General features: G+C 36.1%; 1 protein-coding gene across 1 annotated transcript in view; it reads right to left on the bottom strand.

Annotated features, from left to right (window-relative positions):
* The window catches only part of FRMD3 (FERM domain containing 3), a 76577-nt gene that overhangs the window by 16500 nt on the left and 33502 nt on the right, over positions 1 to 26575 (bottom strand). The window contains exons 4-11 of the mRNA XM_041397041.1: positions 22585 to 22682; positions 21228 to 21351; positions 10609 to 10696; positions 8698 to 8786; positions 6415 to 6478; positions 5315 to 5403; positions 1976 to 2050; positions 1356 to 1424 (exon numbers count right to left, since the gene is read on the bottom strand). Coding sequence (XP_041252975.1) covers positions 1356 to 1424; positions 1976 to 2050; positions 5315 to 5403; positions 6415 to 6478; positions 8698 to 8786; positions 10609 to 10696; positions 21228 to 21351; positions 22585 to 22682 — 696 coding nt within the window. The remainder of the gene's footprint in view (positions 1 to 1355; positions 1425 to 1975; positions 2051 to 5314; positions 5404 to 6414; positions 6479 to 8697; positions 8787 to 10608; positions 10697 to 21227; positions 21352 to 22584; positions 22683 to 26575) is intronic.

Here is a 26575-nt window from a genome sequence, read left to right as displayed (position 1 = left end):
GAACTTGGAGCTTCCATAATATTATAAATGCAAGCTTTGTAAGAAGGTTAATAATAAAAGAGATATATTGCTATTTATGAATGTTAAATCCATATGAAGTTGCTTTATAAACTTATTTGTTCTCTGATCTGCTTCTTTATGTATATTAAGTTTTAAATTATGTGTTTAAAATACTTCTAAATGTAGAAATCAAAGAAAAGCAAAATACAAGATAAAAAATAAATGTATGATAATCTTATCCAGGAACAAAGAAAACTCTTGGATAGTAGGCAATAAGCTATTTCCTAAAGTGAGCAACTATTCTTATTTAAAATGCATTTGTGTGCCCAAGTACTTTATATTGCCTCAATGATGCATCTATATTCTGCCTTCTGTGTTATCATTTAACACATTCTAGACCTTCACTTACCTCATTTAAAAATGTAATCTGGAAAAACATGTTTGAAAGCATGCCTGCATGGCCTAACTATTAATTACATAGTGTGGCTGGACAACATATTATAAATATTTACTGCAAATGTATTCCCATCTTTTAGTAAAAACAATCCACTTTTGTCTAAAAAATAGACAGAATAGCAATATTCAATTAAAAATAAACAAAGCATATTCCCCCCAAACATGAAGTCTCAACAAAAAAAGGGAATATGGCTGTAGAATGTTCAGACTGTAAAGGAACCTGTTTTTAAAAAACGGTTTCAAACAATTTGAGTTTTCCCTGATGGCCTCTTCTTTTCTGAAGAGCTTTATTCAGGTTCTTAGGAGTTTTTACTGTCACTACAATGAGTGGTAAGGACCTGAAAGCATTAGTTTGCTTGCAAGGTCTAGCAGCTTATTTCTTACAAGCCAAATTTTCCTCTAAAAAAAAGATTCTCAATATTTTTTCCTCTTTACTGAATGAAGGTCATGCTTTTTAATCCAACTGCATTATAGAAAAACTGTGAAGTATACTTTGAAACATACCCATAAACATATACAAACCGAGAACTTTCAAAATCAAACAAAATCTAGGAATGAAATTAGAGTGTACTTTTCGGTCAGGATCATATACTAGCAGCTTATGCCATAACACAAAAAATAATAAAAGTTATCAATCTGACTGATTAGTTAAACTCAGCTTCAAAGCAGCTGAGTTTACAACAGCTTCTAAGCAGCACAGATTAGGTTCTCCTTTATAGGAGACATTTGTCTGAATTTTGTAGCATTGTCAGATACATTTTTCCTAAGGCTTGTGTGCATAATTTTGGAAGTTCAGAAAGACAGCCATTGCAACTGACAGAAAAGGAAGGTGAATATTTCTGTAGAAAGCAACAATCCTCCCTAGTCCTTAAACTTTAATACTGAATGTTGAGACATACCTGTGAACTTCAGGAGGTTCCCTCTGGATTTTAGAGCTTGCCTCCACAACCTCTTTGGCTACTTTTCCACTGCATTAAAAAATGAAATTAATATTCAAGTAAATACTAAGATACATGCCAAGAACTACATAAATGTAGACAATTAAGTTACATTTTAAAAAATGTAAAATAAGGGGGGTAAAATTGCAATAAAGTGCATACATAAGGTTGCAGAATAAAATTGTGCTGACTACTTGCCCACAAAACTACCAAAAAAAGGGTAACTTCTTGTAGTAGAACACTACGGTTGAACTGGACTGCCTCGTTATCTCGCACCTAGTTCAGAGCTGCCCAGCTGCAGAGGGCATAAAATCTCTGCACTGGCCAGTTTTTACAGAAGCTGCACCAAAAGTGGAGCTATCTGCCGGTGGAACTACTCTTGACAGAAGTGTCTGTGTGAAAACTCCTGCTTAATTTTTAAGTGATGCTAAAAAGGCAACAGGAAAACTTTCAAATCTTGATGTTAGCTAGTCACGAACAGACCCTTCAGCAGTAACAGCCCTGAATTTGCCATGAGCAATTACTTACATTTTCTTACTTCCTGAATTATTTACCATGCATAAGAAACAGCAAACACCCACCTATATCGAAATCTACTGCCTTTAAAAAATATCTTGCTGCTGGACATTGTCTTGATCTGACTGGACTTTGCATACCTTGAAAAAAAAATAACAGAAGCTGTCACCTTTTCGAGGACATGACAAGTAAAAATGAACATGGCAAACTACAAGCTTTGTTATTTTTATACCATAAAGTAATATTCAAAAAATGAGCTTTTCAACTTTTTTTACATAAAATCATTCAGACAGCATAGAATGACTGAACATGGAACAAGCGATTGCCATGAAAACAAGAAAATTAAATATAGACACTTGCTCCATCTCTATGAATTTTCATTCCCAGGATGAAAGAAAGACCATGGTATATCAAAGGCTCTGGGACATGTGTCCTAACACCAGCTTGTTTGTGGGAAAGTATGACCATTTCTGCTTTTCCACTAGGGAAACAAAGAAATAATAAAGACAACAACTTGTCTCCTGAAGTAGGTGCTTCTCCAATATCTCTATTCTGTCAACTTCTTAGTAGCCTACATCATACCCTACTGCTTCTCTGTAATCAACAGGTACACAGCAACCTTTTATCTTTATAACAAAGAGCACCACTTGTGCCATTTCCTTGATGTTCTCTTGAAAAAAGGCAAATTGATTTTGTACAGTCTCTAATTCCCAGGCCCTAGTAAACAATTGTCCATGATTAGTATCTACTTGAATAATTGCAACAGTGACCCCTGAACCTGGATCAAGACAGGACTAAAGTTCTGTTTTTCAATACATGTCATGTGATCATGACCTTCCCTTAAATTCCAAGTCTCAAACTCTTTTAGAAAGAGGAGAGGACCAAATTTAATTAAGGCAAAGTATCAATGCTGTGAATTATTTACTCAGTCTGACTATGTCTGTTTTAATCTTATTAGAATATCTTGTTGTTATTATATAGAACTCAAATGAGAATTATCTAATGCTGCTAAATAACAGCCCCCACTGTACAACTCTATTTGTCCGAAATGTGTGGAAACATTTACTCTTTCAAAACTACTGTCTTGAGGCTTTACTTATAGATAGTTTTGGCTTCAGTTTCACATTTGAAGTATTATTGTTATTTTTGACCACTCTGCATATTAAACATTACCATTTTCCAGTCTATTGTTCACATCCCTATCCGTTGAGTAACATTACCAATCTTCATTTTATTAAAGAAGTCTTCTTGAAAGACCCACAAAAATTGAAGGAGGTGGGCAATCATTGTTAAAGAATAATTCCACTCCATAAAGTAATTTGGAAGGTAGAAAAACAGATGAGAGAAACAGCATTGAACACACCAAGGTCAGAGAAGAACGAAGGGGAGGAGGTGCTCCAGGTGTCGGAGCATATTCTACCAATGGAGAAAACTGTGGGGAAGGAGTCTGTCCCTCTGCAGCAAAATACAGAACAGATATCCTCACTACAGCCCATGGGAGATCCTGGAACAGGCCAACATGCTCTGAAGGAAGCTGCAGCCTATGGAGAGCTCACACATGAGCTGGCTCCAGGCAGGCATTGTGGCCCATGGAGAGGAGCACAAGATGCAGCAGGTATATCCTGAAGGACTGCAAGACCATGGGAAGGGCCCATGCTTGAGGAGTTCATAAAGAAGATCAGAGTAGAGGAAGAGTGTAAGAAGGAAGGAGCAGCAGAGAGGAACTGCAGTCTCCATTCCCCATCTCCCTGAGCTGGTCAGGACAAGGAGGACATAAAGGAGTCAGAAATGAAGGAGTAAAGGTTATCCTGGAATGAAATAGGGGAAAGGTGGTTTTAGTTCTGTCTCTGTTGACAAATTGAAATAGAGTGGAAACGTTAATAGGAAATTAAATTAAGCTTCTCCAATTCAAATCTGTTTTGCCTGTGACATTAATTGGTAAGCAATCTCTCTATCTTTATCCTAAGGCCATTTTATCATACTTTTCCTCTTGATCTGCTGAGTAGAGGGAGTGAAAGAGCAGCTGGGTAGGCATCTGCCATTTAGCCAAGATTAGACCCCCTAAACCATGTATTTGTGACCAAAACCCAAATAGTTAATATTACAGCCATTTCACAACAAGAGCAGAGAGGTGATATTCCTGTGAATCTCCCTGAGACATTTTTACATTGAGCTAATTTCTACTCAAAGAAAGTAATTTGTCTGCTTTAGGGGGAAATCATCTCCTATTCCCTATTTATTTCTTGTAACATGAAATGAAACTACTGAAACACCATGCAGTATTTTCCTACTTAAATCTACTTACAACAGAAAATGCTTCCGGATAAACTTCAAATTAGTCTTCATTTATAGACTATGTTTAGGCTTGATATAGTCTCCAGCACAGTAAACGGTGACATAGAGAATTAACCAATGCATTGTGCCAGATCCTACTTCCTGTTTCTTTTTTCTATCCAATTGAATATATCAGTTGGATAGATTATATATTATTGTATCACTGAAATTAAAGAGTCTCTTCTCCAAATTAAAGCAGGTTATTAACATCCAGGTTATAAGATACATTTTTCCTACTTCTTTTTTGTTTGCCCTTTCAGCAGCCCCCTGGTGTGGCTGTGTGCCAACACAGAAACAGTAATATTTCTAAAATATGTGAGAGGCTGTAAGGAAACACTAAGTAGCAAGAATAAAAACTACATGCCTAGAGGGAAGCATCAATAAACAGATCTAACAAAGTCAATGGAGGGCAGAAAGAATACAGAGGAGTTTTTAATAAGGAATTATTAATAGGTTCTCCTTCAGGGAATAGGTGATAACTACTAAATTCTTTTTTTTTTTTTTTTTTTTTTTTTTTTTTTTTTTTTTTTTTTTTGGTCACTTTACAGGCTTTTTATGTATAACAAGATCACAAGTATCTTTCAAAATGTATCTAAGAACATTTTCTTTCCTTGCTTAAATCATTAAAGAGAACTGTTTATTTTTCAACCTACTCTTACTAAGCCTTGGATTTCAAGTGAAAGAACAATTACCTCCTGGCAAAAGAACCCAAAGAATCAAGCATGACAGATTTTTTTTTTTCTTTCATTCTCAAGATATTCTACAGCTGGGCTAAGATTAACAGCTAAGTTCCCAGACACAAGTGCAGTACTCTGTCCATCCAATATCTCACTACAGAGCAGCAAAAGCATTGTGCTGGAGCCAAAACCTTCCTGTCCCATTTGGATTTTAAATGATTTCTAATACTGGCTTGAAGTAAAATGATATTCACCATTAACTTGCATATTTTCTGTTTACATTTTGCCTTCTTTGGAAAAATGGAACATTTCACGATGAACAATCTTTCACTCACATGCACTTTTTTCTTTACTTTTAGTATAGATAATGACTATAGGTAATGGTGTACATACTTGTAAAAAGCCTGGTTCTCCACCCCACACTTCCAAAGATGCTTGCAGGCTGCTGGTGTAGAGGTATGGAATGACAGCACAGCCTTCTTCTAAATGCAAGGAAAAGAAAGCAGATGAAAGCAGTGAAAATGTTAATTTCTCAGTGACTGAAATAGCTCTACCTGATGGCATCGCCTTTAACCAGATACACTGAAGACCAAGATTTCCTGTGCAGTGTAAATCTGTGGTTCACCCAGAGATGCACAATCCATACATAGCTGGTATTTAAACTGACCAGGCAATTTTTTCAGAGAAAAGGAGACACTTCAAGGGGGGAAGGAAGCATATGTACAAGAGGCCTTTAAAACAACCGTGTAACTGGTCAAAATCAAATGAGGGAAACCTCTGTGTTCAACATTCTACATCACACAGTTGCTGCACTACTTATCACCCACCTCTCCCTCCAGTCTACCATTTGATGTCCTTCCATCAAAATGTCCTTGCAACCACACAAGCAGTCTTGATACCTCTGGCATTATTTCCTTCCTTCATTTTTTTCCCCACCTCCATTCAAAACTATAACCTTAGGCTATATCACTCTGATCTAGGGAAAGAGCTGATTTTAACATGCTGTAGACAAAAGTCTCTAGGATTTCAATGAGAACAGCTCAGTGATAGGATCCTAATTACATCAGACCCACTCTAACCTTTTCAGCTTACCGAGATTTGAGGATGGGATTGTAATTATCAAAAAAATACCTCACACTGATCCAGGTAGCAATGCTTACTTGAATTTGCAATCATATACAGACATCTTCTATACTTTAGAGTGAGTGAGTACAGCTTTAGCACTTAAAAATAAATTAAACCTTGACTCCAAAGGCGTCCAGAACCATGAACAATCCACATAGCACAGCATGAATATTAAGTGAGAAATATTTCAACCCTTTGCAAGTTAGACATTTTTTTCAAAATTACTCACATTCATTCATATTCTCTATTTTAGTTATGATATTAAGTACAATTATTGATTATTTAGTAGTTTGTTTCTTTTTTTAAAAAGTTACATATTATACAATCTTAAACAAATATAGAAGTTCTGTAAAAATATTAAACACAACCTCTTTCTGAGCTCCAAACACATAAAATATCTTCCCTTCAAATTTCAGTTTATAGACATCACACCTAGAAAGAGAAAAAATATTTAAGTATAGGAAAAAAAAAAGATAGATCTACAAGTAAGAAAAGTAACTAGCATGTAAGCTTTCCTGATTAACAAAGTCAAGCAGGCAGTCAAATGACAAAAGCCCTCTACAGGCCTTACAAGATTTAGGATAAAATTATTTAATAGTTTAATTTTTTCAGAGAACATAAGCCCAGAGTATTTCTTTTACATCCTTATGTGCCTTCAAAGAATTAGCTTTGTCTGCTGGAAAGTAAAGAGGAAATTAAAGGTAGACAGAAGCTTATAGTTATATTATATTTATGACACAGTTTGTAATTCCTCTTACATCTTAAAATCTTACAATGTCTATTGTAATTAAATTTAGGGAAAGATAATATTCTTTTCTTTATACTTATTTATCTGAGGCTTCATATCACACATCTTAGTAACAGACTACTTATTAAAGAACACAACAAGAAGAAAAAAATAATGTTTAGCAGCATTACTTATAGACAGGCTTTTTGAGTTGCAAAATCTATATCAAAATTTAATTTAATCAAGGTTAAGTGCTCAGTTTTCATATGGAATAACAGTGAACCATAAAAAGGCAATGTCACACCTCTGTTTAAATTGTAATGGAAATTTTGTCATTACCAGTGTTAAAATGGAGATACTGCTGTTTTTGATAAATTTCCCTAAGGGTTTTGGATGTCAGAGTTGAAACAGGAATAATCTTGGAGGCAGGGACAATGCTATACCTGAAACTTTATAACAAGAGTTTTCCTTTTACATGAGAAAACAAACAAACAAACAAAAAAAAAAATTGAGAAAGCTTTTACGTTAAAAAGAAAATCTCAAATACAAATTTGGGTTTTTATTGTGTAGTGAAAATTTCAGCTAAAATTAGTTACAGCTACTACCACTCACTTCTAGGCCTCTGAAATGGAAGAAGCTGTACATAATGTTCAGATAAAACTCACCGGATTGACCTTTCAGCCTCTACTGTAACACTGAGAGTTTATTGGCCTCTCCTCCATCACTGCTTTATTTTTTATCTGGTTTATGTACTAATGCACTTAATAAGTATGCCTAGATCGCCCAGAGGATGCATTATCCTCAAGTATCATGAGAAGCTAAAGCCGTGAGATTCATTTCCCACAGCATGGTGGGCGCATGCTTGGCAAGTGCGACTCTCTCCTCAATGTGCCATAGACTGACATTACTGTTGTGTTTTCCTTGTGACAAAACCACAAACCACTGAAGTACTGTGCTACCACGGCTACCTGCAATTAACCCTGGGGAAACTGTACTGCAAATCCACTTTTGATAGGTGTATCCTCAGAGCTCCATATGGAACTCAATTATACAGACAGGACAATGCTGATTTTACACTTTAGAGGATTTCAGGTTATTCAACACTCAGGGAAGTTTCTACAGATATGCAGCAAGGAGCCCAGTTTCACCTTTTTTCCATCTTCTGCCTGTCTTGATCTCACAAGACAGGCTGAAAGCTCAGAGATGGAACAGTCTCAGCAGTTACTGGCATGCATGTAGCAGCAGGGCTAAAATGAGATTATCAGTGTCTAAGCATGACTGGTCACTTTTCACCACACTGCTGAGGGTGTGGCTAGCTGCTCTTAGCATCATCTGCAGGAGCTAAGTTTTACCTCTTCTTCAAATGTAGCTGAGTAAGGCTAGCAAATTAAGTCCAGGAGTTCAAATAAAAGCAAAACCAGACTAATCAAGGACAATTGCATAAGTGCCCATTTCTTTTAAAAAGAGACTAAAAAAAACAATTCAAATGCATTCTCACCTCCACCTCCTCTGTTTACCAAATAAGTTCTTTTATGGTTTCAAATTGAGGGCAATTAAATGAGGAAATTGTAATATTTCCAAAAGTCAAATAAAGATTAAGGTGGACTCTCTGCCAGTAAACCTCACTGGTGATTTACAGATAGCTGAAAAATCAACTTATTCAGTTTCAGCATTTGTAAATTATGTTGACTAATGAACTCTATGGAATAATTTTTACTTGGAAAATTGTTGTTGTTGTTATTGTTGTAGTTGTTGCTATCTAAAATCCTTTAAAATAGAAATATAATGGGGCAGAAAAGGTAATATTCACATGGTTCTCCTTAAAGACAACAAATGCAGGTGAAGATGGTAGGAAGAGAAGACACAGGAGAAAATATGCTCATTTATTAAAATATTCTTATCTTATAAAATGTCATATGCTTACCATTTTAATAAATGAATTCTTTTATTCCCCTGGAAAACTACAAATCCTGCAGCTGTGAATCCTAAAAATGTAGTTGTCCCAAATGAGTCCTTGAAAGAGAAAAAGAAACATAACATAACTTTCCCCTCATCCAATGAGGTATTTCTTACTGATAATGAGGTATTTCTCACTGATTTTTTACTGATAGCATAAATTGTTACTCCATTCTAGATTACCTTTATTTTATTTTCCTCTTCAAAACAAATTTTGCCTTTAAAATATATACTTCTAAAGAAAAGGACAGCTCTTGAAATAAAGACCTCATTTATTTCTAGGGATTTGAGTAACAATAACTTATGCTTTGTTTCCATCTGCCTGTAGCTGATTACACAAGGGACTCCTTAGGTAGACTTACTAAATGAATTTAAAATGTACTTCTGTGTATGTCCCATTCTTAAAAGGAGGACTATCTGCAAACCAGGGATTCATATCTGCTTCAACACATATATTTTTTAAGATTTCACAATACACTGTTCCTCTGCAAGGTGTCATGTTGGAAATACTACTTACAGACAGCATTTACTAATATAAGCTTCTGTTTTGTTCTCATGTACTCTTCACTACAAAACAGAAGAAATAGTGGTGCTAGCCTTTCAAATAGAAAAGAACATTTTTAAAATATAGCTCCACTATAAAAATTCTGGCTTATAATTTTTGCTAAATGACTGAGATGAATTTTTATTAACTGGATTTTCTGTCCATCCAAAGTTCCATACCCTCATCTTGATAAAGGTAATCGACTCTATTATGCCTTATGTCTTAACAACAAAGTAAAGGGGAACAGAAAGAGGGATGGTTCTGGAGCAGCAGCCACAGCACTGAAAGAAGCATGTCATAAGGAACCTGTGAAGAACCTTGCTTTGGGGTTCACTTTGAGAAGCCAGACAAATTTTCCTCGGGCATGGGTGAAGAACCTCTGATTGGCCCTCACGCTACAAGCCCTGCCACACAGGCAAAGAAGTAATTCTGAGCCAGTATGCCTCAGTTTCTGGGATGCCTCTTGAAAAATCTGCAGTATAGTTTCAATGTAAAGTTTACTATATCACTGACTTCCTTAAGCTCTGAGCCAGACCCTGTCTTTCACACAGGAGCACCATTCCTAAAAAAGTATATACAAAATCTTATGCAGTTTCGTGTTAGAGCTGACTGCTTAAGGATGATCACCACCAGAACAGCTAACTAAACAGTACTGCTGTCCCAGCGGAGGAGATAATACACCGGCCAAAGCGAAAGCAGCAGTTAAAACAAAAAGCAAGTCACTCTAAAAATAAACACCTCAGATGATACAGATACAACCAAGTAATTAAAAATGCACGCATACAAGATAATCAGAACTGGTAATTAAGATCACCTTCTTACAGATGACCACAAAATAACAGAAGTGGGAAGTGGGAATGGGAAACGGGTTTTCCTCCTTGTACATTTGGCTTGCTGTTCTTACTAAGATTAGCATATTTTGATGGTGTTTGAAAAACTGATCTGCCATGGACTACCAATATTTTGCATTTTCTTATCAAAATAATGGTGAATCGTGAAAATTTTGGCAGACAAAAAAGATTTCATACTTGGAGTAATTAAAAGAAACCTCTGCAGTAAATGCAAAGAAATTATGGACTGTTATTAGAGCTTATGCCATTACAATCTACTAAATATTCCTGTGATGTTCTTCTGCTTCCTCTGGAGAGACCCTTTTTTTGACTGGTGCAGAAATGTTAGCCAGTCAGTGTTCTTCCAAGGCAAGGCTTAAGCATAATATGTAGTTCCAGGGCAGCTTTTTTAGAAATTGCTCCCTATTTGTGCCTGGATAAAGACCAGAGCTAAATTAATTCCATTACTAACTTTTAACTAAAAGTTAGTAAAAAAAACTGTTACCTTGCAAGGATGAGGATCAACACCATAAGTTTCCAAAGAATTTGCTTTAAGAAGCAAGTTAAATTCAGCAACAGCTGGGCTCTGACCTCTGAAATTACAAAAGAAAAAGGAGTTTGACAGCAAAAATAAATAGGAGAAAAAGACTTATTGACTGGAGAATTTAAATGCCTAGAGACAGAGGAAAGGAAAGATTTTACTGACATTCAAACTATTTCAACAATGTTTGGTTTGTAATAAAAAGAAAACTTTTCATATAATTTCTTCTGCTGAATTGTACAGTGCCTGATGTTTTCAGGTAAAATCTGATGATTTCTATAAATCCTGAGATAACAACAGCAGAGTTATCTCATATTTTGAAAGTATTTCTTGTCTTTTGATATACCCTCATGTCAGCCTGATTATGAAATAAACCTCAGCATCTTTTTTTCCACAAACTCTTGCTCCCCATTTCATTTAAAAGAATTGAGCAGATTAACAAACATTCCTTCCAGTGCAAGGTATAAACACGGCAATCATATTACACTGCCTACTCAGATGTATGTCTAATTATAGCAGCGCCTGCTACCAACATGATAGCTCAGAATCTGTCACCATTTCCATTTATACACCCCTATTTTTAGGATGCCTATAATCAACAGTGAATATACACTAAAGCCCGAAACATGACATGAAGACTTGGGGTGCAGAATAAGTTTTATCTGGTATTTGGTAACTATTGCCATTACAACAAGGTCTAACACAGATTTACAATGTCCATTTGAAAGTGAACTGTTTCAAGTATTATATAACTGTATCTATGACTAGAGTACATGATTTTGAGAGTACATGATCACTAGAGTACATGATTTTGAAAGATAATATGGTTTTATGATAATGAACAGTGCCTAGGACCTTTATAAAGCCAGACCTTATAAATACTTTCCATGCAAGTAATTAAAAAAATAAAAAGTTTAAAAAAAAATGTGCCATAAAAAATTTTCAAGAAGCATAGTGATAGTCATACTTTATTCTGTCCCTGAATTTTTTTTGTGAGTCTAGCCTCTCACAGCAAATTGTACATAGGAATTGACATTTAATATTTCACTGTATATTGTAGCATAATTTCTCTGAAAGCCTGTTACTCCTTATCAGGTAGAAACCAACAGGTATTGACATATGATATCCAGTATCTGACCTAAAGTTAGTTTAATAATTAAAAGAACATCTAGCATGTTTGTGGACATCAAAACCTGTTTTGAACATAACAGGATCACGACCTGTGGCAATGCAAGTGTCAATATCCATTTCTGTTACAAAGTTTTAAAATTGCTCATTTTTACTTCACTCTTTATCATCTCCTAGTCAACCCCATGATATTTCTTGAACTTCTTCAGTATTTATTTGACACTACACAACCTTCACTTTATTTCAGACCATATTTTTGTGGATCTTTTCCTTCTAAATTAAAAAATATGTATTAGAGAAGAAGTGGCCTCCTTTGTCTTTCCTGTTTCAGTCTCTTTTCTCACCACTTGCCAGAGGGGAAGAGCAAGTGGAACACCAAAAATTACAAGTGTGTATTTACACAGCTAATAGTTAAGGAGAAAGCAGCACAAAAGCAGCAATCAAAACAAAAATGCTTATTTTTCCACTCAGTTTTTTGGTAGCTCTACTAAGCTTTTACTCCATTTTAAATACTACTGAATCACACTTTTATGGTCATTTGTGGTCTTACAGTTGTGATGACTTTATATGTCATCACAACTGTAAGACCACAAATGACCATAAAAGACAACAATTTTATTTCGTGTACCAGTCAACTGCATTTGCCAGAAGTAATTAACTAGTTTGACCTAAATTTCTTTGAATAGATATGTTGCATAGTGAAAAGCCAAAAAAATAGTTTGGTTGTTTATTAAATATTGGGACTTACAGAAACAAAGAATTACAAACACATTTTTTAATCCACCTCCATTTGCTGGTACAATCTTTTGGTTTCAGTGGACCAAAAAGTGACAAGTAGTTTGCAACAATGCGGTTTGGGGAGTTGGCATATTGAAATGGGGGAAAAAACTTAATTTGCTATTACTATTAAAGAGACATTAAAGAAAGTATTATCAGGGTCCCCTCACATATAGCCTTTGCAACTATGATGATTTTGTGTACATCAAGTGAAACAAGCTGTGGTATTTGGGGGAAAAAAGCAGAAGACATGGACAAATTTGATCTTATCCGATTATAGACTAATCAAATGACTACAGTGCAAAGCCTTAAAAGAACATCACACAAAGCACAAGAGTCAAGGCCAGTATCAAATGAAAAAATCCTCATTAATCTCTTATCAAAGGATTACCTTTTAAGCCTTGACAATATGCTTTTTGTGTGTAACTTAGTAATGAAATTTTTCTTACTAAATAAAAATATAACTGTAACAAATCCTATCAGCAAAGTCAACATTTTTTTTTTACCCATCACTGTTCTAACATTAGATATGCCTTGGTTGAAAAGCCCTTAAGCTTTCTATATGCAACAAACAGCCCTACACAAGAATTTATATTGTACTCACTTATGCAAGTGTTTTACGGCAGAAAAATTGGGAATATTTAGGCAATATATATTTGCTTTGGAACTCAGTACTCTCAGGAAATTCAGGTCTCAGTGCATTTGTTTCTCTTGACCTTATTTTTCAATATTAATTCAGCATTAAGAGAAAGATATATTCTCTTTCTATATGTTGCAGGCACTACAGCATCCATCTGTCGTGTGGCAAAGATATTGAACAAGACCAAAAAAAGAAACTACTATTCAGAAAAGTTTCTGCATACCAAACAAATGATAAAAAGTGGATTATTGGTGAAATTAGAGTTCCACAGCCACTAGCTGTGGAATTAATTATTCAACCTCTAGAAATCAATCAATCCAAAAGCTCCCAATTAAATTTTAATGAAACAAATACTTCAATAGAACACTGAGATGCATGCAACACACTCTGTTTTAGCTTTAATCTCATGATAAGTATGCACTAGAGGATGTAAAAGCTTTTTTTATTGCCCAAAGGTGAAGGAAGCTCAACAGGGAATAACTTCCAGGGTGTGTCACAGTGGTGGTCTACTTCCTTCACTCACTGCCAATTTATTCCGGAAGATTCTCCCTTTCATACCTTTCCTTTGAAGTATGTATCTGTTACATACTAAAGTTATAAATCTTAGTTAAGGATGAAATAACACAGGATTGAGCATTAACTCCTTTTGACAAAGAAGACCATGTCGCAAAAGCAGCAAACAAAAAGCATTTTCAATGCTCTTCTCATCCTCTTGGTTCCTGAGTGCCATTACTGAGGTAATTTTATTTGTCTTCTCTGATTTTCTTACTGACTTATAAAGTGCTGTGAGATACTAGTGTTACCAAATTAGTAATAATAACAATTACAGTACACTCTTTTGCTTCATCTCTATGTCAAGAAAATGTACTTGCTGCAGCATAGAATAGCAATACTTTCCTGTCCTATCTATGTTTAATTTCTGGACATTTGCGGTTTGTATTAATGTCTTTTAAGAAAACAACACATAAATATGTGCATAATGGTCTGGCCTCTAGAGACATTGCATATTCACCTCCATCAGCCACTCTGCCTTGCCCTGCAATCTTGGACATATTTCACTCTGATCTCAGGAGAGACAACAGCAACAACTTCAAGAAGGATATCCTCCTATGAAATATTCTTGCTGTTATATCCCAGAGCTTGTAGAGAGCATCTCCCAGCAGAACTGAGTTATCTGGGCTTCCTTTTAACCTAAAATAATGCTAGAACTCTGCTAAAGCATCAGCACACTTAGCTGCACTGTACACTGAACACAGAATTGATTACCACACGAGTAAATTTTTGCTGTTGAATCTTTAAATCTTTTTACATATAGCTGAGAGTCCAATTATTATAAAATTAAAGTGCTAATGGTCTTGATCAACTTTTACTTTAAGCTCAAAATATTTTGGCAGATAGTGGAGATGTTTTAAAATAAAGTCTTTTTGCTACTATTTTTGTCACAATAATGGTGCTGTGTGGCATTGGAATAAACCTGCTATGATTACTAATGTTTAGTAGTGGAAAAAATAGCACAGTGGTGGTGATAATCTCAAAGAAAAGCGCTAAATGATGACTGGTAAGTGAAATTTCATTGTAGGCTGTAGTTCAGTTTATCAGAATAAGGCCAGCATCAGCACATTGCCCAAGCAGCAGTGCAGCTCCCCAGGAACTGCCCAGTCTGGCACTGGAAGCAGAAAGGCTTTAAATGTGTCTGTATATGGAAAGAAACATTATCATTTAGGAAGTCAATGAATTGTTGAAGAGTGCTGAAATATACTAAACTTAGAAAGCTGCAGAACAATTAAATATCAATTTTAACTTTTACTGCAAAGTTGTTTTTCTCCCAGACAGATAGAATCCCAGTAAAACCCAAATAACCACTCTAAAGCAATAATCAGACTCTTTTTTTGAGTCTATTAAATGCACGCATGCTGCGATGGTATGTGTCACTTACATAACTCCTTCTACCAGAACATTTCAAATTACTTGTGCACCTTCAGAGATCAGACTGAGATGGTGTCTCTGAAGTCTGTGTTGAGACATTTGTATTTCAGCTTTACTTCAAAAATTGATGCCGTGACACAGACAGCTTTAAGTGCATTCAAAGACAGGACACATTTGCAGAAGAGATGCAGTTATAATTTATCTAATATTAATTTAAAATGCATTCCCATGATACAGAGAAATCTACTAAGCTTTCTAGTTTCATTATCAGAGTAGGTTAATATTTCTGTTCGAGACACATCTAGCCCATAAAGCCTTCTCTAAACAGAGAAGAGGTAAGAAGGGAGGAGGGTGGCAGAGGAAATACTTCCTCCCAGCTGATGAAGAAATCTGTACATTTTAAAATTTCACACAGACATCTGAAGATATCAGTGTGTTAAGTACGCAGAATCTGAATCCAAACCTCACCATTAGACAGGCAACAACTACCATGATAAAAACGATGACAGTTTCACAGTCACACAATGCCAGATCATGATTATGACCACTCTTCCCAGGGAATAAAGAAGTTTAAAAATGCAGTGCATGCACGAGTGCACATACACACAAGAAAAATCTTTCCTAAAGCTAAAAAATTATCAATGTTGCCATAAATTTGACAGCATTTTCATCTCAAACAGATTACCCTTTCTACTGAATACGTCCTCGAATTACATAAAAATAAAAATCCCATGTATTGATATATTTTTTTTCAGTTTTTCAAATGAGAATGGGAAAGACAACTCTTGTCTGTGAAGTTCCTTTCTCTAGATTACTGTTACATCTGCCTCTTCCATTAAATTCCCACTCAGGGAAAGCTGTGTCTCACCATAGATCTTTTGGAAATATTCTCTGTACCATGCAAACATTAATTGAACAAAACAATATCTTGCTCTTACTATTTTCTAGTTAGTGAAACCAGAATTACAAGAACAGTTCCTTGATTTGAATTGGTTTTAAGCACACTTCTGTCAGAAGAAATATTGTTTAGAAGGAAAAAGCTTTGAGGAAATCAGCACACATGGAATGCTTCAGGGAAAGGACTAGGTGACTACATTCCAACCACCTCTCTGATTCATCCAGATTACAACTGATAAGAATTCTGGAGTTAAAACACTGGGAAAATGTAGCAGAATAGAAACAAATTATTCACCTATTACACCACACACAGTGATGTTTTGATACTTAGAGAATTAGTTATTTTTCAAGCAGAGACAGTGGCCAACATATGACCTGATAGATAAATTTAAATTACGTCACTGGGAAACTCAGGCAGCATGTGATACCAAAGCTGAAATGAAGAACACACTGGACTCAGCCTTCCAAATCCCTCAGTATATTTTGTATAACCAGGAACACAAAAGACTTTGGGCCCTGAGGCCTGGGAGGCACTTACCCCTGCAGCAGCCCAAGCCCTGCCCTGTTCCAGACATCCCCCTCAGCTGCACATAAACCTCAACAGATCCTTGATCCCCAGAAACGTGGTTTCTGTCTCCTGTAACATGACTTGCAAGTTTTGGAGCATTCTGTCTGTCCTTCCAATTGAATTCCCTTAGTGTGTACGAGGCTATTAGATATCAAAGTGATTAACACTACTAGAAGCTAAATTTAAAGTGTACATGAGCGAGCTACCAGCACTATGCATAAAGCCATATAATATGCACTTTTAATTGTGCGCAGCACTTAAATGAAACAAATCCACCTTATTCTGGACTAGCTAAATCAAAATTTAGTTTTAGTGCTTTTTAATGTATTCAATGTATGATGAATTTCAATGTATACAGCATGCAAGAAGTTGTTTAATCTTGAATGAAATTATACTAACACCCACAAAGAAAAGCATTTTCTAGCAACCATTGCCAAGTCTTTTAGGACAACCTCCCAGATTGTACTCAGACAATAACATTTATAGTTATTCCTGCCAGTGGCTCCACTGACAGCTGCACAAGAGCTGGAGAGCCACATCAGTGGAGGCTGGGATATACTGTGCTCCTGCTGGCACCAGCGTCAAAACCACATGGGAGCTGATGGGATGGCTAAGGGAACACAGTTAAGAGTCAAAGGAGCACAGGAAATTGAAATCCTTACTGAGTAGTTACAATGTAGATGATGCAGCAAAGGATAAAAGTGTTATATGCCTTTCAAAACAAATTTAAGCAACACATCTCATTTAGCTTGGCTCAAAGACAAGCAGTAATTTGCTACTCTGATTTTCAAGAAAATACTCCCTTTATCTTAACATTTTAAATGGTTTTTGAGATAGTTATTATCAGAAAATGTCAGTGATTTCATACCCTCAGAGGAAAATTTTCTTCTCCCAAAAGACAGTCTCTCACATATGATTCCTGCAAAGCATTTGATACACAAAGTAGAGACAAAAGCCTATTCAGTAATACCCAGGTATCTTGAGCCTGCATCCACATTGACCGTCCAAGGGAATAAAAAAACCCATACATTTACCTATATGAGTTCAACATTGAAAACAGGCATTTGAACAGGTCATGTAACTTTGAAAAAGTAAATATTTGTGGAGGACTTTCAGGTAAATTCAAGGCTTTTTACATAACATTTCCATAAATATGTGGTGCAATATTTCATATCAGGACTAAAAATGGAATACTAGTTTTCAGATGGCATATAAAAATACTTGACTTTCAACTAGTGAGTTCTTTTAAAAAAAGGAAAAAAACGAAGACTCCCACTCCCCTCCCACAAAACCACCCAAAAACCAAACAAAACAAAAAAAAATCAGAAGAAAAACTCTACCAAAACATTAGTCCTGTAAACATGAATTCCCTTGTTAGGGACGTATGACAATATTTCCTTTAGAAATCTCTGTATTTTCTAGTGCTTAGCCTCTGGGAGCTCTGGCTGAAAGGAATCTTTCCAAAAGTAGGAAAATTTGTCAGACTAAAAACTCTGATAAAGTACATAAGACCTGATATCAAATTCATTAGAAGGTATTTTTTAAATCTGTCTTTTATCATCTTCTGTACTCCCCCTCCCTTAATGAGGGAAGAATAATTAATCAAAATTCACAAGACAACCACAACTCAACAAACCTGCCATGAATTTCTGTCTGTCACATTTATATTTTTGCAATTAAGTGCAACAGAAAATCACAGAATGGATTATATTTTGTTAAACCCAGTGATGACCTCATAGCCAAAACCAATAAGAAATAATAATACCCCGTCATACATCTGCTTTAAGTAATTAAAAACCACTTCTAAATAACATTGAATGAGGCACTGGAAGCTGTCACAGTACCCTATTATTACTTCTGAGACACTCCTCTCTTGATCTTCATGCTCCTTTCTAAAGCTAAACTCTTCCATCTTTCTGTAGGACAGAAGAAAAGGTGTGACCAATGAACAGGTCTTAACGACGTTGGACAGAATTCAGAGATCTGGCCTCTTCCAAGCCCCAGGGCTTTGGTGATATGGGAGCCTACTGTTGGAGAGAGATGTCATCATCTTTGTTTGTTTACACACATGACAAAAACAAAGAATCTGGCTCACAGAGCTGAAACAGAGGTTACAATTCTGAAGGCAGATGAACGGCAGCTGGATTAAAAAGGCTCTCAGCCTCTAACATGTCACTCGAGTGTCTTGTAAGAAAAGACCTGAGGGACCCCTTGCAACTCTTAAAAATACTCACTGAGCAGCACAATATTAATTGTTATCAGAAAATTTGACTTGCTGAAGAATGCAATGAAACATATGTGCTAATCAATGCCAGAGAGAAGCCCACTTTTTCCTATAATTTTTTTTCCAGATAGTTATACCAAAATCTGATAATCTAGCACTGGAACTCTTTCTATATACTTCATTATATGTCAGATATGTTTTATTAATTTATACTGCCAGAATAGAGATCCATGGAATTAAATACCCATAAAAAGGTAAAACTTCTGTGACTGGCAAATGTCTGGAGTAAAAAATATTAGAGGATGATCAGTTTGGGGAAGACAAAGAGCTGCAGTGGGAAATTACCAAATAGCTACTACCCAGACAGCTCTGAAACTGCCTTCATTCTCTGATAGTAGACAAATAGGTAAGGCATACAAGATGCTGACATAAGCAAAGAAAACAGAAAATAAAGATGGCAGTTCTTGAGGGCTGCAAAGAGCTGTGAGCCACTGAGCCTAAAATTCATAACATACAAATTGGTAAAATATAGAACAGAAAGCACATTAAGGAACATATAAGTGGAATACATGAGAAGAATTCTGCTATAAAACATAGTTATGTCTCAAACACCTCCTGTGGGTTGTTTTTTCTGTTTGTTTGTTTGTTTTGTTGGGGTTTTTTTTAGGAACCAGCAGATCCACAAGCAAAAAAAAGTCAGCCTGATACCATCTGATTTCCAAAAGGCAATAATGAATGGTGCCCCTTGACAACACTACTGAAGAAATTCAGGGACATCCTCGTGCTGAACAACCACTGATGGAAGGAACTCAGGACTTGGAGAATCCCAGAGGGACCTGTGTGAAAGTTTATAACATTTACTGTCACAGGATCAGACAGATTACATCAGCAGAAAGGGGATTTAAAAGATGAGCTAAAAATGTGTCTGGTTATGAATAACAGGAGAACTAGATGATTGCATTCAAAAGGATGTGCAGAATTACACATTCATAAAAAAGCAAACCAACACAGAAAAATACACCTCTCCCAGTGTTACAAAATATAAAACCAACCAGCACTGGCCCACCAGCTTTCCATCTCTTCTCCCAACTTTAAGTAAAGCATGAGCCTGTTCTTGAAAGACTGAATTTATCAGACTTTTCAATAGCACCTTGGCTTAATTGATGAAATATCTTGTTTTTAAAGGTTGAATTTATCCTTTGGAAGCCTGTAGACACTGTATGGAAAAATACTGATAGTAAAATAAGTTATTCTTATTTTAAAATGTGGTTTCTATGGGTCTGTGTACCATGCAGGCTGAACTGCTTTAAAAAAAATTTATCTATAAACCATTTAAAAACTGATTTTACTGAAAGAATTACAAAGAAAGTATATAGATTTCAGGAAGAAAAAAATAAAAAGAGAAGACATGTTAATACTGGCAAGCTTATTGTCATGAGTGTTGAACTTTACTTGCAAAATATCTTTTATAGGCTTCTGGAAATAAAAAGTGTTTTAAGCTTTAACTCTCCTGAAAAGGAATTTTTCTCCTTTCTTTGCATATGTTGAAATATGAAAACAGAACACAGGGTAAACAAGTGCAAAGGGCCTTGTAATCTTTCAATAAAAAATGTCCATCTAGTTTATGTAATTAATAATTTTATTTCATTTTATTTTCTGCACATCCTGTGCCTTTCCCCGTGTTGTGAGGACCATCCTCAACTAAGCAAGGTGCAGAGGGCCTCATGAAATCTTCCTCTAGACACTCTGCATGTCATTCACTAACAACCCTGAAGAGGGTATAGTTGCACAGCTCACTGCTCTTTCTTTCCTGAAACTCATTTAAATTAAAAGCCAAACAAATGATTAATCTGTTTTCTCCTTTGCCTTTTGTTGCAGTACTAAAAGTTTAGGACAGAAAAAAGAGCATGCAGAGAGTTCTGGATCTCACCTCCTTAATCTTCCAAGGAAGTTACTTAATACATTTCTGTGCAATTCACCACTATGTTAACCACCTACAGATAAAATAACCTAATTATAGTTTCAATCAGGTCAATATCTACCAAGAATTTTAGAATTGCACTACAGACAGAAATTTCTGAGCAAAAAACGTGTGCTACCTAAATGAAAGATGTTTTTCCACTAATCAACTAGAGCAGCTCTGATCATGAGAGCTGTTCCCACTAACCAGACCTACATTTCAAGCAAATGAAGTCTAAATTACCAGCAGTCATCTGTCATAATCAACTATGATTAATGAAGGTTAACAGGCAAAGAAAACCCCCCAAGCTGAAACCACATTTTCAAATACAGCCTATCAGACAGCATATTGGTAGGGCTTATTATAATTCATGGAACAAACCCTCCTAAGTTAACATGCACTACTTGGAAACAGATAAAAGTATTTCTTAGCTGTCTTTTTATCAAACAGCATTATAAATTACCTGAATTCATTTTTATGCATTTCAGCTATTTTCTTCTCAAGCTTTTGTGACTGCTTCGGAAAAATCTTAAAGTCGCTGATGTAATTCTCTGGGTGTTCATCAGGATCATAATCACCAAGCTCAGCTGAACAGATCCAAAACACAAAACAAAACAGAAAAATTGAATTGCAACACTAATTAATAGGGAAAAAGTCAGTAAATGCATTGTAATTCAAGGTACTTACACACTCAGTAAGAATCCAGTATATCTCAAGAAATGCTTCTTTGAGGAATTTATAATTAACTGAAACAACAAAATCCTTATACCTGTCACTTTAATCAATGAGTTTCAAGAGAAGGTCATTGCCTTATTAACTACTGCATTAATTAGCAATATTGAACTATTTTCTGTGGCAGAAAATGCTCTGTAAAACAGAAGCATTGGCAATGTTCCCCTTTGAGTATCTGTTTTTTTGGTACCAGGCACATCTAAAATAATGGATTCCTGATTCTCCCCTTTTTCACATGATTTATCTACACTGGCATGGAGTGGTCCTAATTCTGCTGTAGCAGAGAAACACAGGCCACAATGTTAATCAAGGTAACGGGCAAACTTGATTTCTCTTCTAAAAGATGTGTCACTTAGGTACACAATCCTGACATTTGGTGTTCTAATTTTCTGAATGAGCCTCATTTTATAAGGGCTGGGCTCAGTTTTGGCTTGGATACACTGCCTTCTAATGCATTAAGAGCTTTGTTCACCTTAAGGCAGAATAAAGGGAACTTTCACACATATGATTTCCCTAATCTGACATATAGATGATTGTTCCTCTCTGTACAATTCAAGACATCTATCTGAATTTGGTCCTAAGGAAATGATAGAGAGGGGAGGGGGGGGAAATAAAAATAGTGTGNGGGGGGAGGGCGGGAAAGCTAGGGAAAATAAACTAAAATTTCTTTCCCCTTGAATTACATCGTCAATTTTTGTCAGAGATTCCATCATCACACAGGTCTTCTTTAACATAAGAAAGAGCATGAAATGACACTTTTTCTTGCTTAATTCAAATGGAATAGGCTATATTTCCATTCAAGATTCAGAATGGAGTTTTTCTCTCTTGGTAAGTGGAATCTAACAATGATGCCATACTTTTTCACCAAAATGCTAAGATGACTTACTTGGTTTAATTTTTTCAAGCTCCACTTCACTGGCTAACTGGCTGAATTACTTAAAACACTTCACAGTGCATATCAATAGAGGGAAACAGTACAACAACAATGAGAACTAGCGCTAGCTGTAGTCACACAAGTTTTGCATTGCTTATTTGATAGAACCAACATGTGAGTGGAGTATTTAAAGAAGCCGGCTGTTCACTCTTACCTTGGACTATACAGGCACCCAAGTAGGCAGCATCAGAAAAGGAACACAGCAAACGGCCATGGAAAATGTCCCTTTTTATTTGTAGATATAAGAGGTATCTGAAATATAATTTTAAAAATCAAGAAACAATGTGCTGTCTTTTTATGACAGATTTAACATATCAGTGTGAAACCAGCTGTGCAACTATTTGGAATCTTCCTCTTGTTTTTTCAAATGGCAGGAAAAAGAGGCAAAACACAACAACAAGAAAAAAGTAGACGTAAATAGATTTTTTTTTTAATAACAGTGAAATAATAAGGGCAAAAATAACAAAACCCCACATAAAATGAAATAGAACAAGTTTTATTTAAAATATGTCTATTAAAATGCACATTAATAATGTGAAATAAATTATGGTAATGTGAGCTTGTTTGAGCACCGCTGTTCTCATTATATACAAGTTTACACAAGAAAATCTTTCTCTTACTGTAGGCAAAATAGCACACTGACCTCAGTGAAGATTTTTTTCCTCTTCTGGTTTTGGGTTTGTTTTGTTTTGGTTTCTTTGTTTTTGCTTGTTTGTTTGTTTGTTTTGGTGGGGTTTTTTTGTTTGGTTGGTTTTTGTTTGGTTGGTTGGGGGTTTTTGTGGGTTTTTTTGTTTGGTTTTTTTTTGCTGTTGTTGTTTGTTTGCTTGCTTGCTTGCTTTGATTTGGTTTGGTTTTGGTTTTTGTTTTTGTTTTTTTTTTTTTTAAATCTGTAAAGAATCCCAGATGAAGTTTGATGGGAGCAATAACTTCACGAGGCCTAAAGAGCCACAGGCATAGGGCACCTGTCATGTGGGGGGTCACTTCTCCCATTCATCTCTTTCTCTAAAGAAATGGGGAGAAGAAAACAAAAGGTTCATTCTACCTGTCCACTGCCTTCTGCCACAGAGACCTTCTACCACTCACAGCCTCTTTCCCGGCACCTACCAGGTTACAGCCACACCATGCAGCTGCTTCACCCCTCTGGGAAAATAATCTATTTCAACATTGCTTCAACTCGACAAAATCTACCATCTAAAGGGTTCTCTTAAGATTCAGTGGCTTCTGAAGACTATCAAGACACTCCTTGACACTGACAGTCCTCTCCAACCTTGAGCAATATACATTATAGCCAACAAAAATGTAGTTTATCAGTAACATCAATGTCAGATATATTTTGTCCAAGTTACCTTCTTCTGTTACCTGGTCATATCATGAGCTTCTGCATCAAGAGCAAGCCTGGAAATACTGTCTGAAGGGCAAGAGAAACTTTTCTCCTTTCCTTGGATTTTTACTGAATACAATAAATGGGATAGAGTTATCAATAATAAAAGCAATCTTCTCTCATTGTAAACACATCCCTTTATTGCAAGATCTACAGGATCTTTACACTTCAGGGGTTCTTGGGTTTTGGTTTGTTTTCTTTTTTTTTTTTTTTTTTTTTTTTTTTTTTTTTTTTTTTTGTTCTTTTGTTTTTTTTTTTTTTTTTGTTTTTTTTTTTTTTTTTTTTTTTTGTTTTTTTTTTTGTTTTTTTTTTTTTGGTTTTTTTTTTTTTTTTGGTTTTTTTTTGTTTTTTTTGTTTTTTTTGGTGGTTTGGTTTGGTTTGGTTTGGTTGTTTGGGTTTTTTTGCAGCACCTTATTTTCCCCCCTGTAATCAACATCCAGTAACAGCTCACAAATTCACTTTTCTATATTGGTACTGCTATTCTACAGGTAGATCCCAGAGGAACTACCTCTAACAGAGTGCACCAGAGGCCTCAGTGAGATGAAGTAAAAATTCTTAATCTGCAATGACAGTGTACCAGAAAAGCTTCAGTATATTGATGTAAATACCATATATAACTTGGGCAATTGAGCAGTCCCTACACAAAAAAATTTGGTAAGATTTTCCAGGGTGAAAAAATAGGATGCCATTCTCCAGAGGGACCATTAGCTTGAGGCCAGCCTGTGTTCAGCTTTTGAGCAGTGCCAAAAAAGCCTACCCAAGGTTTCAGAGCATGGCTTGTTAGCCAAGCTGTGAGGTCAACAGATCAACATGTGTCATTTCTAAGCAAATAGTTTGTTAGACCACAACTGAAGACCTTCAGTGTCATTTGCCAACAAAACCAAGCTGTATGGGGGGTCTGTCAACATAGCTGGAGGGAAATGATGCCATCCAGAGGGACCTTAACAGGCTTGAGAAACAAGCCTGCTTCCACATGCATCTGTGGAAACCTCATGAAGCTCAACAGGGCCAGCTGTAAGGTCCCGCACATGGGTCATTTTTTTTTTGATGTTCCTTTGTTTTGTTTTTTTTGGTTTTTTTTTTTTTTTGGTTTTTTTTTGTTTTTTTTGTTTTTTTTGGTGGTTTGGTTTGGTTTGGTTTGGTTGTTTGGGTTTTTTTGCAGCACCTTATTTTCCCCCCTGTAATCAACATCCAGTAACAGCTCACAAATTCACTTTTCTATATTGGTACTGCTATTCTACAGGTAGATCCCAGAGGAACTACCTCTAACAGAGTGCACCAGAGGCCTCAGTGAGATGAAGTAAAAATTCTTAATCTGCAATGACAGTGTACCAGAAAAGCTTCAGTATATTGATGTAAATACCATATATAACTTGGGCAATTGAGCAGTCCCTACACAAAAAAATTTGGTAAGATTTTCCAGGGTGAAAAAATAGGATGCCATTCTCCAGAGGGACCATTAGCTTGAGGCCAGCCTGTGTTCAGCTTTTGAGCAGTGCCAAAAAAGCCTACCCAAGGTTTCAGAGCATGGCTTGTTAGCCAAGCTGTGAGGTCAACAGATCAACATGTGTCATTTCTAAGCAAATAGTTTGTTAGACCACAACTGAAGACCTTCAGTGTCATTTGCCAACAAAACCAAGCTGTATGGGGGGTCTGTCAACATAGCTGGAGGGAAATGATGCCATCCAGAGGGACCTTAACAGGCTTGAGAAACAAGCCTGCTTCCACATGCATCTGTGGAAACCTCATGAAGCTCAACAGGGCCAGCTGTAAGGTCCCGCACATGGGTCAGGGCAATCCAAAGCACAAAGACAGGCCAGATGAAGAATTAATTGAGAACACCCCTGAAGAGAAGGACTTAGGGATGTTGGGGGATGAAAAGCTCAACATGACCCAAGAGTGTTCAATGACAGCCCAGAAAGCCATTCTTATGTTGGGCTGTGTCAGAAGACGTATGAACAGCAGGTCAAGGGAGGAGATTCTGGCCCTCTTCTCTGCTCTGGTGAGACCCCATCTGGAGGACTGCATCACGGGGTCTGCAACACACGAAAGAGGTGGACTTGCTAGAACAAATCCAGAGAAAAGCCACCAAATTGATCAGAGGGCCAGAGCACCTGTCCTATGAAGACAGGCTGAGATCTCTAAAGCAAGAAGGGCAGCCTGGAACAGGACTAAGACTTTAGAGCTCTTTCAAATGAAAAAGAGAAATGTATTTTCAATTGAAAGGAATTTTTGCACATTTTGCCAAAGACTCACTAAACTTCAGCCATTTCCTGTAATACTGATGTAGTAATTTATGACCCAGGTCAGCAAAAACTTATGAAAAAAAAAACCCTGACTCCTAAATTCACTAAGGTATATTTATGTACTTAAAAGTGCATACACTTACAAAAATAACTTGCAAAATAACTGATTTTGCTTCTTCATGTGTCCTTCCACCATAGCTGTTTTTTCCAAGCCCTGGCATATCTTTATAACTTGATTTACAGCCCTAAGTATCCAAGCTTAATAAGAAGCTAGTAAACGTATGCTTACACTCACAAATGTCTCTCATTGGAATAACCTCATTTCCATCTATTATCTGTTTGCGGTACTGATGACTCAACTTCAGGTCGGCCAAACCTTTCCTGCCATGCAGATTAAGGGTCAGCAATATCTATTCTTGTTTTTAAGCAGGTATCATGACCCCCAGAGACCATGTTGCTAGCTGCTTAACAGACAACTTATCTATTTTAAGGTGTTCAGTGAGGCAAGAAAGCTTTCC

Source organism: Onychostruthus taczanowskii, unplaced genomic scaffold (assembly GCF_017590055.1).
Source record: "Onychostruthus taczanowskii isolate IOZ18803 unplaced genomic scaffold, ASM1759005v1 scaffold134, whole genome shotgun sequence".
Lineage (NCBI taxonomy): Eukaryota > Metazoa > Chordata > Aves > Passeriformes > Passeridae > Onychostruthus > Onychostruthus taczanowskii.
Note: the sequence above shows the minus strand (reverse complement) of the source record. Positions and strands in the feature narration are given on the sequence as shown.